This window comes from Podarcis gaigeae (genome assembly GCF_964106915.1).
Source record: "Podarcis gaigeae genome assembly, chromosome: 9".
Lineage (NCBI taxonomy): Eukaryota > Metazoa > Chordata > Lepidosauria > Squamata > Lacertidae > Podarcis > Podarcis gaigeae.
The window spans coordinates 75,207,381-75,225,310 of record NC_139685.1 but is presented as its reverse complement, the minus strand read 5'-3'; the positions used below and the strand labels follow the sequence as shown (position 1 = coordinate 75,225,310).

The 17,930-nt window shown below is 47.3% G+C and overlaps 1 protein-coding gene across 1 annotated transcript; it reads right to left on the bottom strand.

Annotated features, from left to right (window-relative positions):
* Positions 1 to 226: 226 nt before the first annotated feature.
* LOC310852671 (kyphoscoliosis peptidase-like) lies at positions 227 to 15,725 on the bottom strand. Its single transcript, XM_083756464.1, has 7 exons — positions 15,418 to 15,725; positions 10,472 to 11,231; positions 8,907 to 9,024; positions 8,653 to 8,770; positions 6,668 to 6,859; positions 3,683 to 3,873; positions 227 to 3,075 (listed from the first exon to the last, which is right to left on the bottom strand). The coding sequence occupies exons 2-7, from the start codon at positions 11,114 to 11,116 to the stop codon at positions 1,754 to 1,756; spliced, it is 2,586 nt and encodes an 861-aa protein (XP_083612590.1). The 5' UTR covers positions 11,117 to 11,231; positions 15,418 to 15,725; the 3' UTR covers positions 227 to 1,753.
* Between the last annotated feature and the right edge of the window lie 2,205 nt (positions 15,726 to 17,930).

Genomic DNA, 17,930 nt, shown 5'->3' with positions numbered 1-17,930 from the left:
GGAGTGGAATACGTTTGAGGGCTTGGCAAAGAAGGGCTTGCCCTTATTGAAAAGGTGTACTAAAAACTATCTGATGGGGAGAATTCAGAGCCCCATATATGGCTTGATTTTGTTCCTTAGATGGCTGTGGGGAGGTGGGGACTGGTCCATAGGACGACACCTACCGGGGAAGAACTGCTGCACTCATGAAACCTAACACTTTCCCCGGGTTGTTTGTATGTGTATCAAATTTATAATTTTATTTATCATTTTTCATTATAATGTTTCACATTTCATTGCTTATAATCATACATTCAATCACTGACTTCTTTGCTTCCCTCCCTTCCGTGGTTCTATTTATTTATCCGTTAAGGCTGCATATTCTAATTTCACCATATATTCTTATTCTTCCCTTCCCCCTATATCTTTAATACTTTATTTACACTGCTGAATTTACACTAACCCTGCTAACGTTTTAACCTGATTAACATAGTTCTTCAGATATTCTGCAAACATTTTCCACTCTTCCTTAAATACCTAATCTTCCTGATCTCTTATTCTCTTAGTTAAATTTGCTAATTCTACATCATCATCATCATCATTAATAATTGAGTTTATATACTGCCCTATATCCGGAGAGAGGTCTCAGGGCGGCTCACAGAAAAGATCACAACATATATAATCAGAATAAAAACATCAACCCAATAACACTCCCCCCCCCAAAAGAGCCACATTTTAAAAGGGTATAGGATGCCAAACAGATCAACCAAAGGCCTGGTTACAAAGGAACGTTTTTGCCTGGCGCCTAAAGGTGTATAATGAAGGCATCAGGCAAACTTCCCTGGGGAGAGCATTCCACAGACGGGGAGCCACTGCAGAGAAGGCCCTGTTCTCGTGTTGCCACCCTCCGGACCTCTTGAGGAGGAGACACACAAAGGAGGGCCTTAGAGGGTGATCTCAGGGTCTGGGTAGGTTCATATGGAAAGAGGCGGTCCTTGAGGTATTGCGGTCCTGAGCCTTTTAAGGCTTTATAGGTCAAAACCAGCACTTTGAATTGGGCCTGGAAACTAATTGGCAGCCAGTGCAGTCGGACCAGGATCGGTGTAACATGCTCAAACCCTCTTGCTCTGGTGAGCATCCTGGCTGCTGAATTCAGCACTAGCTGAAGTTTCCGAACCGTCTTCAGAGACAGCTCTAAATATAACACATTGCAGTAACCCTGAGGTTACTAGAGCATAGACAACAGTAGTTAGGCTATCCCTGTCCAGATAGGGAAGTAGCTGGGCCACCAGCCAAAGCTGATGGAAGGCACTCCGGGCCACAGGCCACCTGACCCCCAAGCAACAGTACAGGATCCCGGAGTAGCCCCAAGCTACGAACCTGCTCCTTCAAAGGAAGCGTAATCCCATCAATAGCAGGTGATCTCCCACCCATCTGGTCTAGGGAACCACCCACTAACAGTGTCTCAGTCTTATCTGGATTGAGCTTCAGTTTGTGGGCTCTCATCCTGTCCATTACCAAGGAAAGACAATTGATCTCATCCATGATATATTAGAAGATGGCTCTCATATCTCCTCCCAGTCTCCTCTTTCCCAGGCTAAACATGTCCAACTCCTTCAGCTGTTCCTCATAAGGCTTGGTTTCCAGACCCTTGATCAGCTTGTGTACATGGCTTGGCTGGAACCTGGCCCAGAACGTCCGTCCAATCCAGCTGGAGACTTGGGTTGGGGCAGAGAGTTAAGTTTCCTGAGAGTCCAAAGACCCCCTGACCATTTTACCTCGAAGCGTCGCTTAGAGTCGATGAACTGCCTTCAACGTCGAATGAGAGGATGACATCCATGCTTGGGGAGTCCTGGGAGAATTTGACGGCCACCTTCAGCATCGTCGCAGCGAGGCCGGTGTAGACCTCTCCCTCCCACACTTTGTTCTGGCCCAGCCGCAGCTCCCATCGTGAAGGACCGACAACATAAGCGCTGCAGGCCTCGGGCATCTTGATCCGAAACCTCACCCAGCTTTTCTCTTGCAGGACTCCTGACCTGGGTTCTAGGAGGACACACCCCTTCCTCCACAAGCTGTAGACCCGGGGAAAGGGGAGCCACTGGGGGTTGGTGAAGCAGCGGATGATATAATCACATACGTGGACAAATTCTTTGTTTTCGGCGTTCCTCCCATACAAGCTGAGCCTGTAGACTCCCGATTCAGGGAGCAAGACGGAGACACTCACCTTGTTCTCCAGGTGGGTAACCAAGACGAACCGTTCCATCGGGTACGTTTTGCTGGTGATTTTGTCCTTGCCCAAAGTGGCGGTGACTTCAGAGCCTGGCTGGGTACGAAAAGTGACAGTGCACCGTCCCTTTTTGGTATTGATGATGGGGGCAATGTGGCTGGGGTTCGAGAGACCTCTCCACTGGGAGCTGATCCCTGCTCCGCAATGTGCGCTGAGACCCGACGGGAAGAGCTCATTGTGGTTGACGGGGCTGGAGCAGCGTATGAGGAAGTTTGCGGCGTTCTTGAACTTGTCTTCGTCGAGCTCCTTGACAAACACCGAGAGCCTGTAGTGGCCCACGAAAGGACAGAGGATGTGGCAGCTGAGTTTCTGCTCTTCCACTTGGGACACCAAACACTTCCTGCTCAGAGAGGTGTCCATCTCTGGATGAACCAACTCGTAGGTGGCCAAGAGAGGCCTCTGGGTCTGCAAAGCCAGCCTCAGGGCCCCCGTGGTGACAACGATCGGGTCTTCTTCCCAATTGCACTCCTCAATCCCAAACTCTCTTGCTTTGGGGTGGAGCCCCCAGGAAGCGAAAGGATTATCCGCCAGCCCCTCTTGCCGGTGGGGTTCCAGGCACTCAATCTGGTGCGAACACACCCAAGTGCACGGCTCCTGGGAATCGGAAGGGCGGGCAAAGATTTGCAGTTCAAAGAGCCCCTCGGTTGGGGGAAAGACTTTGAGGACCATCTTTTTGTCAGACATGGTTAACATGCCGTGAGTCTTGCCCATATCCTCTTTGCTGTCGTCGTCCTGGCAAAGCTTCAACAGCTGGTAAGTGAACTCTGTTGAACGGGCACTTGCTAACGAAATGGTTGCTTCCCCTTTGTCTGTGATAAGGAAGGGGGAGAAGGATTGATTTTGCCTTTTTTTAACTGCAGAGCACTACACTAGAGCAGTTAACCTCGGGGGGGGTTTTGACTGCAGTCCCACAATTGCCTACCTCTTCCCTTGGGTATGTATTTGCCCTAAACACCCCCAAAGCAGCCCCCCACCTTCTGCCCTCCAGATGTTTTGGCCTGGCTCAGGTGATGAGAGTCATAGTCCAAAACATCTGTAGGGCATCAACTTGAGGAAGGTTGCCTAAAATTTTAGAGAGCTTTTGTTAGGGGCGCAAAATTTCAACATCCATTACTGTCTCAATATAGCTGTGTATTTCTGTCCCTGGGCTCCATTAAAAACAGCTTCTCCATGCGAAGTGACCTCTCCAGACAATGGAACGACTCTTATTTTCTTAATTCATGCAGCTGTGATCCCCTGGGTGACACAGACGCCGTTAGGCAACTGGATGCACATGCTTACTCCTTCTCTTTCCCTCCCATCCAACCCACAAGGCCCCGGGCACTGGAAACCCACGCTACGCCACTGACGCCATGCCACTTCCTTTCAGCGGGATTAAATTTCTGAGTGTGCCAAAGCATCTTGCTGTGAACATACCTGTTTTAAGCCTGGAGGTGTCTGAAGAGACGAGGGCAAGCTGAAGTTTGAAAAACTCTGGCGTCTTGAAAACTCTCCCTTCGAAAACCTGCAGTGGGACGGGAGGCTGAGTGAGCTGCCATTTTGGCTCATCGGGCCAGTGGCTTTCGACGAAATCTTCAGGGTCAGTTAGGAAGAAAAAATCCTCGTGCCTGGGGGAATGGGGGAAATGGGGGGCGTCTTAGACATCACACGAAACAAAGCACATTCCAGAATGGCAAACAAGGAAGGGGGCAGGAGGCTAATGGCTTGTCTGTTGCTAAAAGATGAGAAGTGGGTGGATTGATTGGGTAAGGAGTACTGTAATAAAAAATTTAAGGTCTTAGATATATAATAAATGTTCATAAATGTACCAACCAAGCATGTACATAGATATGTAGACCATATGTCTGGAGCAGCACAGGAAGACCCTCCTGAAACCATTTTGACTCCCAAACTGACCAAATGTTTTCTCAGCTAGGAGGGAGGGGGTCAGGGAACCTTCCCATTGTCTCAGGAATTGGGTAATCACCATCTCAAAGGAATGGCCAGACTACCAAGAAAGGCAATCAGATAAGGCATGATCAGATAACCTGGCAGACAGGAAAAACAACAACATTCAAATTTCTGTTGTAGACCACCTTTTCTGTGATGTAGGTATGATGTTTGTGGAGGGTGGTCTTGAGCTCCAGGGTGGGCAATTTAAAATGTCTATATAAGGCCCTGCACACCTTTGTTCGGGGTCCTCCTCCTTTCCTGCATGTGAGGGGAGCACCCTGTTGCAACAGATCAATAAAGATCAGGCTTACTAGCTGCTTTGCTTCTCAATATTCTCTGGTTGGCCTCTGTTATTTTCTCCTACCGATAGGGAACCCACGTAAGGACTCTATACAGGCTCTTGGATACCCCATAAGGGAAGAAGGGCAGATTTTGTTTACAACAGTACCCTGCTGGATCCGGCCAAGAACCCATTTAGTCCAGCATCCCTGCTCTCATAGTGAGTGACTAGATGCTCCAAAGGAAATTCCACAAACAGGACACAAGCAGAACAACAACTCTCCCCAACAGCTCTGTATGAACAAGGTGTGCAGCCTAGAAGTCGTCCCAGGATCCTTTGCGGTACATGATGATCCGTCAGCCTGCTACTATTTATTTTTATTTTTATTTATTGAATTTACATACCGTCCTATACCTGGAGGTCTCAAGGCAATTCACAGAAAAGATCACAATATATAAAATAAAAATAAAAACAACAACCCAAATAACACACACACACACACTCAAAAGAGCCACATTTTAAAAGGGCATAGGATGTCGATCTGGTCAACCAAAGGCCTGGTTAAAAAGGACTGTTTTTGCCTGGCGTCTAAAGGTGTAACATGAAGGCGCCAGGTGAACTTCCCTGGGGAGAGCATTCCACAGACGGGGAGCCACTGCAGAGAAGGCCCTGTTCTCATTTTGCCATCTTCCGGACCTCTCGAGGCAGTAATCTCCTAATGTAAACTATTGAGGAAATGCATGTTTAAAGGGAAGTGTCGGCTCAGCTTGAGAGTAAATGTGAAAATGTGGGTCCCTGGAAAGTATCTCCAGAGTTGCATTTTAACTCTTCCCGTTTCAAGGCCTCGCTTCTCTCCCCTTGCACGTTCAAAACAACAAATCAATCTCTCTTCCCCATGCATGCTTACACACACACACATTCATACCCCAGAGCAAATTTGTTCCACGTAACATGATTAGATGTTGCAAATGCCACACGGGCTCTTACTATTTTGCATTGGCTGGAAAGTGACAAGTGCATAATGCATCTAGCGGAAAATAATTTAACACGATTAATAATTTTTGAGGCAAGTCATTATTTACTCTCGGTCTGAAACGTGTGGAGGAGGCTCGAGTAATTACATCTCAGGCCACCTAATAAACCTGCTGGGGAGCGGGAGATTAATCATTTGATCAAAGGGTGGCTCTGGTCTCTAATTAAAGTAGCGAAGAGGAAGAAGCAGAGCATCCAATCCAAAGTTATTTGCAACTATAAGAGGCCGGCTAGTGGCCGGATTGGCTGCTCCCTGCAGATTTGTCCATCCCCAATCCCATGCTCTGAAAACTCTGGTTTCTCTCTTAAAAGGGGAATAAGTTAAGGGTCGCTGAAATCCCCTGGACGTATTCAGGATTCATCCGCCAAAAATTGTGTCTGGGTGGCATTTTCACAAATCGGTTAAAATGTCCAGGAAAATCCAGGGCTTTGGCAACCCATATCGGAAGTACATGGATCTCAAACCCCTTGGCTCCCAAACAACTCTGCTCCCAAACGATCGAAATTCAGAAGTGAGTGTTCTGGTTTGCGAATATCCAAGGGGGCTTCTGTGGCTTCCGATTGGCTGCAGGAACCTCCTGTAGCCAATCATCAGCTGTGCTTGGGTTTGGAAGTTGAACGGACTTCTGGATCCAATTCTGTTCGACTTCCAAGGTACGACTGTAGTGGTTTTTTTTGGTGAGTTTCCTAAAAAAAACCCTCAAAAAATATTATTATTATTATTATTATTATTATTATTATTATTATTATTATTGATATTTTGGGGGAGAAAGCTCCACAACTTTTGTGTCCGGATTTTGATAATGGCAACCCCAGTGTTAAAATATTAGCAACCTGCAAAGACAAAGTTTAAGGCAGCATCTCAGTTGCTTTTAGCCTTAGGCCAGGAGAACATGCATTTTGGTTTTCTTACTTTAGGACTGGCTTCCTCAGCCTCGGCCCTCCAGATGTTTTTGGCCTACAAGTCCCATGATCCCTAGCTAGCAGGACCAGTGGTCAGGGATGATGGGAATTGTAGTCTCAAAACAAGAAGGGCCGAGGTTGAGGAAGCCTGCCTTAGGAAATTCTGAACCACAGGCTACTGGTCTGACCAGACAGGGCTGCTCTTGCCTTCCACACACCAGGGCTTAGAACTTATAAACGCAGAGAGATCTCACCGAGGGATGAACAGCCTCTTCTCAACATCCACAAGGCCTGCTCCCCAACAGACGTCCAGAAGGAACCACTGGGCTCCCAACTGCACTGCGTTCCACATGTGGTTGGACTTCTTCTGCATACAGCTCTGGCCTTGGCTGTACCCGGCCCCTCGGCCGTATCCTGAAACTTCGGCGCAGGTCAAGCCCGCTTCCCTGTAAGGATTCACAAGAGAGCATGGAGGCTGGGCAAACTCAATGTACAGGGAGTGGGCAGCTGGATACAAGAGTTACGGTGCTGCCAGGTTGCTCCTTGCGCTTGGACTCCAGGTGCAGACCATAGCATGGCTCAGTGGCAGAACATCCCCAGAAGTATTTCTGGGTACGATACGATAATCTTTATTGTCACCGTCCCATTCAGAAAAACGAAACTGAAAAAAATCTACATCAGACATTCAAAAACCAACAAGCCTGCTATCCCAGCCTGGTTAACCCCCTAAAAACTCTGATACGCCATAATTAAATACAATATGCTCCCATGGAGACTACCTTAAAGGTAAAGGGACCCCTGACCATTAGGTCCAGTCGTGGCCGACTCTGGGGTTGCGGCGCTCATCTCGCTTTATTGGCCGAGGGAGCCAGCATACAGCTTCCGGGTCATGTGGGCAGCATGTCTAAACCACTTCTGGCGAACCAGAGCAGCGCACGGAAACGCCGTTTACCTTCCCGCCAGAGCGGTACCTATTTATCTACTTGCACTTTGATGTGCTTTCGAACTGCTAGGTTGGCAGGAGCAGGGACTGAGCAACGGGAGCTCACCCCATCGCGGGGATTCGAACCACCAACCTTCTGATCGGCAAGTCCTAGGCTCTGTGGTTTAGCCCACAGCGCCACCCTTCTGGAGACTACCTTACACTGCATTTAAAACCAAAATCACATTTGGATAGAAACTGACACTTATATTATGACATCTGCCATTATCCCCACACTTTCCGGTACATTTTCTTATCAATTTTCCTACCGCCAAAAGATAAAATAAAATAAAATACATAATCATTGGGAGTTTATTTTGGAAGAGGATTGTGCAAGTGCTCAAGAGCACTGAATTCATTTTACAGGTGAAACTTGAAAAATAGAATATCATGGAAAAGTTCCTTTATTTCAATAATTCAACTTAAAAGGTGAAACTAATATATGAGATAGACTCATGACATGCCAAGCGAGATATGTCAAGCCTTGATTTGTTATCATTGTGATGATCATGGCGTACAGCTGAAGAAAACCCCAAATTAACAATATCAGAAAATTAGAATATTCGATGAAATCAGCAAAACAAGGATTGCAAATAGAGCAAGATTGGACCTCTGAGAAGTAGAAGCATGTCTCGCTTTGCATGCCATGAGTCGATCTCCTATATTAGTTTCACCTTTTAAGTTGAATTGCTGAAATAAATGAAGTTTTCCACGATATTCTAATTTTTCGAGTTTCACCTGTAACTGCACAACCAGAATTTGTTGGTATACAATGAAATCATGCCTGCGCAATAGTGGAAGTGGCCTGAAAGCAGGCTATGAATGGCTGAGGATAGATATTGGACTATTTCCCCCGTATGTGCCACCTGTTCCATTTAAATGGTTAGATTGAGGAGATGCTCTAAGCTTTAAGGAGGCAGATCATAGAATCATGGAACCTTAGAATTGGAAGGGACCCCAGGGGTCATCTAGTCCAACCCCGTGTAATGCAGGAGTCTCGGCTAAAGCAGCCATGACAGATGGCCATCCAACCTCTGCTTAAAATCCATTAACGAAGGAGAGTCCACCATCTTCCGAGGGAGACCATTCCACTGTTGAACACCAGTTCTTCCTGGTGGTTAGTTGGAATCTCCTTTCTTGTAACTTGAAGCCATGGGTTCGAGTCCTACCCTCCAGAGCAGGAGAAAAGAAGCCCGTTCCCTCTTCCATGTGACAGCCCTTGAGATGGAGCATGTTAAAAGCCACGGCAGCACATACCTGCACATGTCACGGTATAGATGGGCATACCCAGAGCACACGCCTCTCCCGGTGTGAAGGACCTGCTCAGGGGTGTGGATCTTCTCAGAGAACCCCAAGAAGCCATTGACATCGTACTCTATTGCAGAACAAAATCAAAACACCACTTTACCAAGAGGTTGTTATGATAGGAAGCACCCCATGTCTTGCTTGTTGGAAGAAAGTAAAATACCCTAAAAATACCCCCAAGGAGGTTTGCATGAAAACACACTTACCGATATTGTGGCACAGCCAGATCCATATGGCTCGCGCCTTCTCCAGCTGGCTATTGGCTCCTTTGGTAATCAGTGGAACGATGGTCTGGACGGACAAAGATTCCTGGTTGGTTTTCAGCTAGGGAAGATAGGTTGGGATTTGGACAATCATCAGCAATCTGTTTAATAGGATAAGCAGCCATTCATTTGTCTAGCCCAGCCATTGCCAACCCTGGTGTTTTGGATGAGGACATCAGTCAGCCCCAGCTGGCCCATGCTGGTTGTAGTCAAAATTTCTGGAGGGCACCAAATTGGTGAAGGCTACTCTGTCCCATCCCAGTTGGAATTCTGCTCAGCATTTGTAGAGAACGCCTGGAGAAGGAACTGGGCAGCCTGTGGCCCCTCCAGATGTTGCTGGACTACAAGTCCCATCATCCTCCGACCCACCTTCCATGTTAGCTGGGGCTGATGGACGACAGAGTCCAACAGCGCCTGGGGGGACCACACATTGATCATCCGTGACCCATCCGGGTAGCAGGACCAACTCAAAGGTCCATCTAGCCTCGCATCCTTTCTCCCACTATGGCCAGCCAAATGCCCCCCAAGCAGGCCTTGAAGGGGGCAGCTCCCTGCCCCACTGTCAGAGTGTGTTTGGGAGCTGGTGGAAGACTGCCTCTGGGTGTGAGCTCTTCAACCTTAGCCCTGCTGATTTCGATCTGAGCTTAAAAGCTTTAGTCAGTGACTGTGTAAGTCCGCTCCACTTCCCCATGGGGAGAAGTTGCGGTGGACCACATGGCCACCCACTCTCCTCTGGGGGTGGGGGACTTAGTCTCCCATTGCCAAGGGGATCCCAGCCACGTCAGTGACCGGCCAGCCAATCTGCTAGCCGGGGCCATTTAAGCAGAGGCGCGAGCCGGAGGGCTTCCTCTTTGGCTCACTTCCTCAATCACCCTCCCTCCCTATTTTCCAGGTTAGTCATTGGCCTTGCTATGGCCCTTGGTTGGTCGCCATTGAGTGGCCTGGTAGGAATTTTTCCACTTGACAAGTTGGCACAGGCCATTTGGTTTTTGCTTACCTCGTAGCAATCGTCACAACTTTGTTAGGGTTGGGTTAGGCATTGTTTGACCTTATGAAGGGGAGGTGAGTTGTGGCCATCACCTGCCCCTCCAAGTTTAAGGGTATTCCGTTAAAGGAATCTGGGGGTGTGGCTCTTGTCCGAAGCCCGGGGCAGGGCTAGGGCCATGACACGACCCCAACGGGAACACCAGGGGGAGCTTGAGTTGGTCTGCATCGACAGGGCTCCCCCTTCTGGTGGTTTACCCTTACTGGACTTCCTGCACATCGGGCAGGAGTCAGATATAGTCGGGTTCATTCAATGCCTAAGCCAATACTGCTCACATTCTGCAACCGATAAAGTTGTGGCCAAAATTTGCCCAATAACATTAACCTAATATCTGTGTCCTTGTGTGTGTTATTTCTCAACGAGGGGGTGGCTTCGGGGTCTCGACACACAAATGGAAGACCACCTGCAGCTCCAGCGGAAAGGAGAAATGGTAGAACTTTGGGACGTTCTTTTCTCCACCCACCTGCTCGCTCACACGAAGAACGTGGGCGTCCAGCTGTCTGAAAACCTCAGAGTCTGGGAAAAGATCTCTCCGCCTCTTCCTCTGGGTTGTTTCAGGGCTGGTGGTGGGAGACCAGCATCTTCCCTTTGAGTCTTCTTCTTGTTCCTCACATCGGTCCATCATCTCTTGCACCTGGTGTGCCTTTTTGGAGCCTGATCTCCATGGGGCCATCTCGTTGCCATCGCCAGCTTTCTTTGTCCAGAACAGAAATACGTCCTTTCTGGGGAAAGCTTGCTGGGTAATTCTGGTGGGCGGGATTTCTTTGCACCACTGGCCAAAGTGTCGAAGCTGCTTGTTCCCTCCATTGCTTCCTGGAAGCTTTTGGTAGGAGGTTGCCAAAGACCAACTGCAGAGAGCTTTGGAGGGTCCTCCTCCTCCCTTGGGAAAGTTGCCATTGCAGATGTCCGTCATTTGACTCTCTCTAGAACTGGACGAGATGGCATCTTCCTTGGTCTGTGCCATTTTTCCTCTGCAGTTTGAGATATTTGATTTGTTTATAGTAGGACAGCCCCAGTTGGCATTGCGGTGTGTTGCTGATGGGCTGATAAAGGGCACCATGATGTCCTCGGTGTTTTGGGGAAGTCTTTGGTGCCCATCTCGCTTCATCCTTGCCAACTGAGACTCGTGTGGAGTGGAGATGGCCTGTTAGTCCGCCCTCCCTTTTTCACAGGAGACTTTTCTTGCCTGAGAAGAGCTCCCTCAGATCTTGTCTAGAGTTGTGCTGTAATAATCACAGGTAAGAGTTTTACAGAATGGGCTTCAGGGCAGAATAAGACTCGGTTCCTACAGCCAACAGAAAAAACAATGCAAACTGTAAAGGCTGGAAGACTTTGAGGGAACGACTCTGTTCACATCGCCTGCCACAGATTTATCCTCATTGCCTCAGTCCTATTAATCTGCTCCAAGCAGATCAGGGACCAAACCCTGGGGGTATAGCATCTGATTTGCATGGTCCAAGGTTTCAGTCCCTCACAGCATCTCCCGGTAGGGCTTGCAGTGCCCCCTGTCTTCCCTGTGTGAATGTTCAGGGATGCAGGAGAGGATATATTGTTTGATTATATCCTTTCCAACTTGGATTCTAGAAGGCAGACCTTAAGTTACAAAAGTAATATACATGTGGAAACTATCCCATAAGGAGATAGCTCCTCTATCCTCTCTTGGCTAGAAGCATCTTAGGCTAAGGAGATATTGCTTCTTCGACAAATGTGGTCAGAGAGAGAGAGATGGCTGACCGACCAGTCCTGTCTTTTGTTACCTGGGCAGGTGAGGTCATGCCCACCTCTAGTCACATCAGAGGAAGTCTGTCCCAACCTGGAAGAAACAGGAAGTTCCAACTGTGTGGTCCAGACATCCCCTTTTATGTCCACTCTAGGGATGTTGTACTTGACTGCTCTTGTGTTTCACATCCCACAAAAACACCTTCACAAATCGGGAATGGAGTCCCTAAGACTGTTGGATGGTGCCAAACGTATCGCTCTGCTTTCCTTTGGACCCCATCAAGAAGGTCAAGAGGGGGGTTTTATCACCTGGGCAGCCCAGGACCTCCAGACACACTGCCCAGGTTTGTGCCCTGGGAAAGTCACTTTGGCTTCATTTTCATATGGAAAATGAAGCCATATGAACAAGTTAAAGAGCATGTTTATGATTGGTTGCATTATCTTCAGGTAAATGAAAGGTTCAAAATGGACCTCAAAGAGAGGGGATTTACAGAGAAAGAATCGAAATTTCAAACGGAGATAATTGATAATGATGTTAAGATAATGTCAAAAATGTACAAAATACTTTTGGAATGGCAAACAAAAGATGAGGAGATAAAGTCGGTTATGATTCACTGGGCCAGAGATTTTGGTTATAATATACAACTGGATGATTGGGAAAAGGTATGGAATGAAAATATGAAATTTACTCCATGTACGGATGTCAGGGGTTCAGAAGGAGAGACACAGGAGGGGGAGCAAATGGAGAGTGAGGAGGAGGAGTACGAGGGGGGCGCAGGCAGTGACAGTGGCCAGAGTTATTCCACAAGCCTCTCTAGCGAATCGGAGGACTCACAGAAGGGAGCGCCGGTGGCCAGAGCAAGGGAGATTCCAAGGGAGAAACCTCAAGAGGGAGGGGCCAGCGGGGAGTCCCTGAACAGCAGCTGGAGATCAGGGCCAGCGTCTCCACCAGAGCGCAGTGGGGAGGGGGAGTCCCAGGAGTCAGGACCAGTGTCCTCACCACCAGAGGGAGGAGAGGAGTCAGGTTTGGCAACACCCACATCAGGAAGCGGGGAAACGGTCAGAAGGAAAGTCACCGGCTGGGCGCGCGCGCCAAGTTCAAATGTACAGGAGCGCGGCACAGCGGGGAGCCCGGGAAGGGAGCCAGGTCCTAAAGCCCGCCGGAGGGAGGGGCAAGACTCAGGAGGCTCCGCGTCAGAGGAGTCCAGGAAGGAGGGAACCCCAGAGGGCAGAAGGACCCAACGCAGGAAAGAGCAGCGCAAGAGGTGGAGCCGGGCTAGAATCTTAAACTGGTGTGGGTGGAGCAGTGAGTCAGAGGGGACTTAGCCGGTCTAGCGTTAAGACGTGGGTCTGCGCGCCCAGAGCTTGGAAATGGAAACTAAACTTCAATAAAGACTTTTGTATATAATATCCACTGGGCGTTGGTCCTCTGTGAGCTGGGACCTAGCGGCAGTCCTGACAACGGCGTTAAAGGAGAATATTATGAAAATGGTTTACAGATGGTACATTACACCCGTAAAGTTAGCAAAAATGTATAAAACATGTAATAAGTGTTGGAAATGTAAAGAAAAAGAAGGTTCATTTTTCCATATGTGGTGGGAATGTAAGAAGGTAAAGGATTTCTGGGAAATGATATATAATGAATTGAAAAAGATGCTTAAATATACGTTTGTTAAAAAACCAGAAGCCTTTTTGTTAGGAATAACAGGAAGAGAGATAAAAAGATGTGATTATAAACTGTTTCAATATGCAGTAATAGCGGCAAGAATATTAATGGCCCAAAAATGGAAACAAGAGGAATTACCGACCTTGAGCGAGTGGAGAATGAAACTTATGGACTATGCAGAATTGGATAAAATGACTGGAAAAATTAGATATCAGAAAGACCACAAATTCTTCGAGGACTGGGGAAAGTTTACGGAATATCTGAAAACTATATGTGATGAACAGACAACGCTAGTGGGTTTTAAAGAGGCTTTTAAAGAGACAATACAAGGTATATTGTAAGAAAGAAACTGAGATGGAAGGTTAATATTAAATCGGCAATATTACACAGAAAATGCGTGAAGATATGAAAAATGGATGATTGAGGGAGGTGCTGGTGGAAGTTCAAAAATTGTAAATTTGTAATCATGGTTGTCAAAATTATTTGTAAAAGAAAAACTTAATAAAAATTTATTTTAAAAAAAGGGAAAGTCACTTTGGTGCGGCTCCATTGTCTCTCGAAACAGACAGATGCCAACAACAAGCTATTTACAGAGAGCTCTTCAGCTTTCTCTTGAAGCTATAAAAAGAACGTAGCAGAATCTCTGCAGATTCTTCTGATCTGAATGAAGTATGGGGTGTGTCTGTTTTTAAACTTTCCTCCTCTGGGGGCTTGTTAGAGATTGGTCTGCAAAGCCAGTGAGTGGGCAGCTGTGCAGGAGCCAGCAAATGCCTATGGTTTCTGCAAATGTCCCTTATAAGAGAAAGGCAGGATATCGTTATGAGAAATAAAGAAAGGAATAACACTTAGCAGTTATCTGTGCGCAGAATTTCTATCCTGCCTTCTCGCCAGATGGCCTGGAGCCAGATTATAATGCAAAGTGCTAAAAGAGAGCCAGGAGCAAATAAAAACAGCCATTGAGAGAGAGAGAGAGCGCGTCAGCCATTAAAAACTGCAACTAAAAAGAGCAGCAAAGGCAATTACAAGGATCTCAGATGCCACTGAAAGCACATGGCACTTCTGACTATTTGGAGCACGATTTCATGGCACTCCTTACAGCGAGAGCACTGCAAGGCAGGCCAGTAGGAATGTCCCCCTATTCCGAGGGAGGAAGCTGCATCTGGGAAGAGTGGAGCTTGCAGAACTGGGGTCCTGGCTCACAGCTCCTTCTCTTGCCCACCAAGGTGAAAACTTCCCCATGGAGGGCACCTCTTATTAAGTACCGCATTGGCCTGAATATAAGCCGCACCCGAATATAAGCTGCTCTCTTAAAATTCCGCAGGCACTCACACCCATTCCGTTTCTCCCGCCGTGTTCAGCTGTAAGCAGACCAATAGTTCTAACTGGCTCAGCATTGCCCACACGGACTGGCAGCAGCATTCCAGGGTTCCAGGCAGGGGAACAAATTCCAGTTCTACCTGGAGATGTCTGGGGCTGAACCTGGGACCTTCGGCATGCAAAGCAGACCCTCTTCCACTCAGCTACACCCCCAAAACCAGAGGAAATTGCCGTTCTGGAGAGTCAGAACATTGGCCCACCTGCCTCCATACTGTCCACACTGGCTGGCAGCAGCTCTCCAGGGTTTCACATGGGACATTTCCCACCCCTACCTGGAGTTGAAGTTGGGACCTTCTACATGCCAAGCATATGCCCTGATCACTGAGCTAAAGCCCTACAGGGATATAGGAAGTGGCCTTATACTGCCCGTCTAGGGGATTTAGGGGAGCGCGGCCTGTTTGCCCGCACTGGGCATCGAACCAAGAGGGCGGCGCAGCAATGACTTAGACCGGAAGGCGAGAGGCGCCAAATTTTGGCATCACTGATGAAATTTGAAAGCCCCAAGTCCTCCACTGATGGAGCTCAGCATTGTCTACTCTGATTGGCAGTGGAGGTCCAGAGTTTTCATTCTCAGGTGCTGGGGACTAAACCAGAGACCTTCTCCCTGCCCTCTCTCTGAGACAAAGCCCTTTGCCGCTCGCTTTTACCTCCCAGTTTCGTCCTTGGATGTCTCAGGGAACCGTCTGCCTGGTCCCTGGATGCCAGTCTAGCCTGATTCTTCTTGCTGTTGCGATCTCCAGGCACCCTGTTTCTGCCAGGGCAGCGGAAGGTCCTTGTGGGAACCTCTATATGTACCAAGCCTCCTTTCTTCCCTCCCTGCCGGGGCCTCGGCTGTCCTGAGCTTCACCTCCCCGGTGCCAACGGGTCTAAAAATATTACAAAGCCCCGAAGGACTCAGCACAGAGCGACCACTCCACGGGGCCTGATAGCGGGCAAAATCGGAGATTATTTCCGAATATTATCAGAAGCTGGCATTCAGAGGTGCAACGGCTCCCTGTGATCATTCAGCGGACGCGGCAAGATTCAGGAGCTGAACTTTTAACATTGGGGGGGGGGGGGAGTGGGAGGTGGTGTGTTGAGGAGAGGCAGCGCGGCACAGTGGTTAGAGTGCCAGGCGAGAGCCTGGGAGACCGGGGTCCAAATACCCAATTGGTCATGCGGTTGAGCCTGAGCCAGTTGAAGATGATAGAATATATAGAATTAGCCAAATGACGGGAAGATTAAGAAACAACTCAAAACAGAGATTAAATAAAGAATGGAATGTCTTTAAAACATGGGTAGGCAAACTAAGGCCCAGGGGCCGGATCTGGCCCCATCGCCTTCTCAATCCAGCCTGCGGACGGTCCAGGAATCAGGGTGTTTTTACATGAGTAGAATGTGTACTTTTATTTAAAATGCATCTCTGGGTTATTTGTGGGGCATAGGAATTCGTTCATTTCCCCCCCCCCCCTCCAATATAGTCCGGCCCGCCACAAGGTCTGAGGGACAGTGGACTGGCCCCCTGCTGAAAAAGTTTGCTGCTTTAGAGAGTATATAAAACAGTACTGTAAAAATCTAAATGCTTTGATGGGTCTGGACTGAATCTTGCAAGACAATAGAGGAAGAAATAATACAGTGATTTTAAATATTTAGAAAGAAGAAATATAAAAGTGTGAAGTGAAAAATGAAGGGGATGAATGGAAGTCAAGAGAACATGTGATGTTTCTGGTGTTTCGGTTTGTTATTGTTTTGTTTGTTGTGTTTTGTTTATGTAAAATGTATTGTATGTATTGTCCTGAAAAAGCTTTTTTTAAAAAAGAGGCTGAGCCAATTACTGCCTCTCAGTCTAAGCTACCTCACAGGGTTGTCGTATACCGACTGCCCAGAACCTGCAGATCTGTGGGTGGTTCATATATATATAATTTGTTTTTGCAAATTATAATGCAATAGAGGAACATTCAGCTTCTGATTTCTATTTGATTCTTAAACAAAAGTTTAAAAGCTTCTTTAAAAAGAAGAAGATGAAGCCAGCATAGGGATAAAGAGCTGTGTTTTATTTTAGCAAGGCAGCAGACTTCTGCTGGATCCAACCAAAGTCTAGATCTATCCCATAATCCTGGTGCAACTAGAAGTTTTTGGAAGCTCACAAGCAGGGTTATGCCAACAAGTGCCCTTCCTCCTTGTTTGTCTGCAGCAATTGATATTCAGAAGTAGTAACTTCTGAATACGACCTGTAAGGTAGCAAAAGGATTTTGGGAAATGATATATAATGAGTGAAAAAAAATGTTTAAAATAACCTTTGCTAAAAAAACCCTGAAGCCTTTTTAAAAGGAATTCTAGGTACTGAAATCCCCAGGGAGCAGAAAAGACTTTTTATGTATGTGACCATGGCTGCATGGATGTTACTGGAGATGGAAAGAAGATAAAGTCGCTACCAGAGAAGAATGGCAGATGAAGTAGATGGTCTATGCTGAAATGGCTAAAATGACCGGAAGAGTCGGAAATCAGGAAGACCAAAATTTTATTAAAGGATGAGGAAAATGTATAACTTATCTTAAAGACCATTGTAAAAATCATTAGTAGGATTGGAATATCCCTGGTAGTTTAAGGGTGAATTCTGGACACAATGGAGATGTACAGTGGTACCTCAGGTTACATACGCTTCAGGTTACAGACTCCGCTAACCCAGAAATAATGCTTCAGGTTAAGAACTTTGCTTCAGGATGAGAACAGAAATCGTGCTCCGGTGGTGCGGCGGCAGCCGTGGTAGGCCCCATTAGCTAAAGTGGTGTTTCAGGTTAAGAACAGTTTCAGGTTAAGAACAGACCTCCAGAACGAATTAAGTACTTAACCCGAGGTAGCACTGTAAAAGATTTGGATCATCATAAAAGATGTGGGAGGAAATGATTAATACTTTGACCCACAAAGGGGAGGGTGGAAGTTTTTATGTTTTTATGATTTATGTTTGATGTATCTGTAAAATTTTAATTTGAAAAATCAAATAAATAAATAAGAAATACATTCAGATGTAGCAGACTGCTTCTGAACATAGAAGTTCTGTTAGCTATAGGTAAAGGGTAAAGGGATCCCTGGCCGTTCAGTCCAGTCATGACCGACTCTGGGGTTGCGGCGCTCATCTCGCTTTACTGGCCGAGGGAGCTGGCGTACAGCTTCTGGGTCA

Bases quoted from the DNA above. Each gene is read 5' to 3' on its own strand.
- LOC310852671 (XM_083756464.1), bottom strand. From the start codon at position 11,116: ATGAAGCGAGATGGGCACCAAAGACTTCCCCAAAACACCGAGGACATC. The intron at 6,860-8,652 runs GTATGTGCTGCC...GAATCCTTACAG, and splicing joins CTATACCGTGACATGTGCAG to GGAAGCGGGCTTGACCTGCG. The intron at 3,874-6,667 runs GTGAGATCTCTC...CCATTCCCCCAG, and splicing joins AAGAGGCTGTTCATCCCTCG to GCACGAGGATTTTTTCTTCC.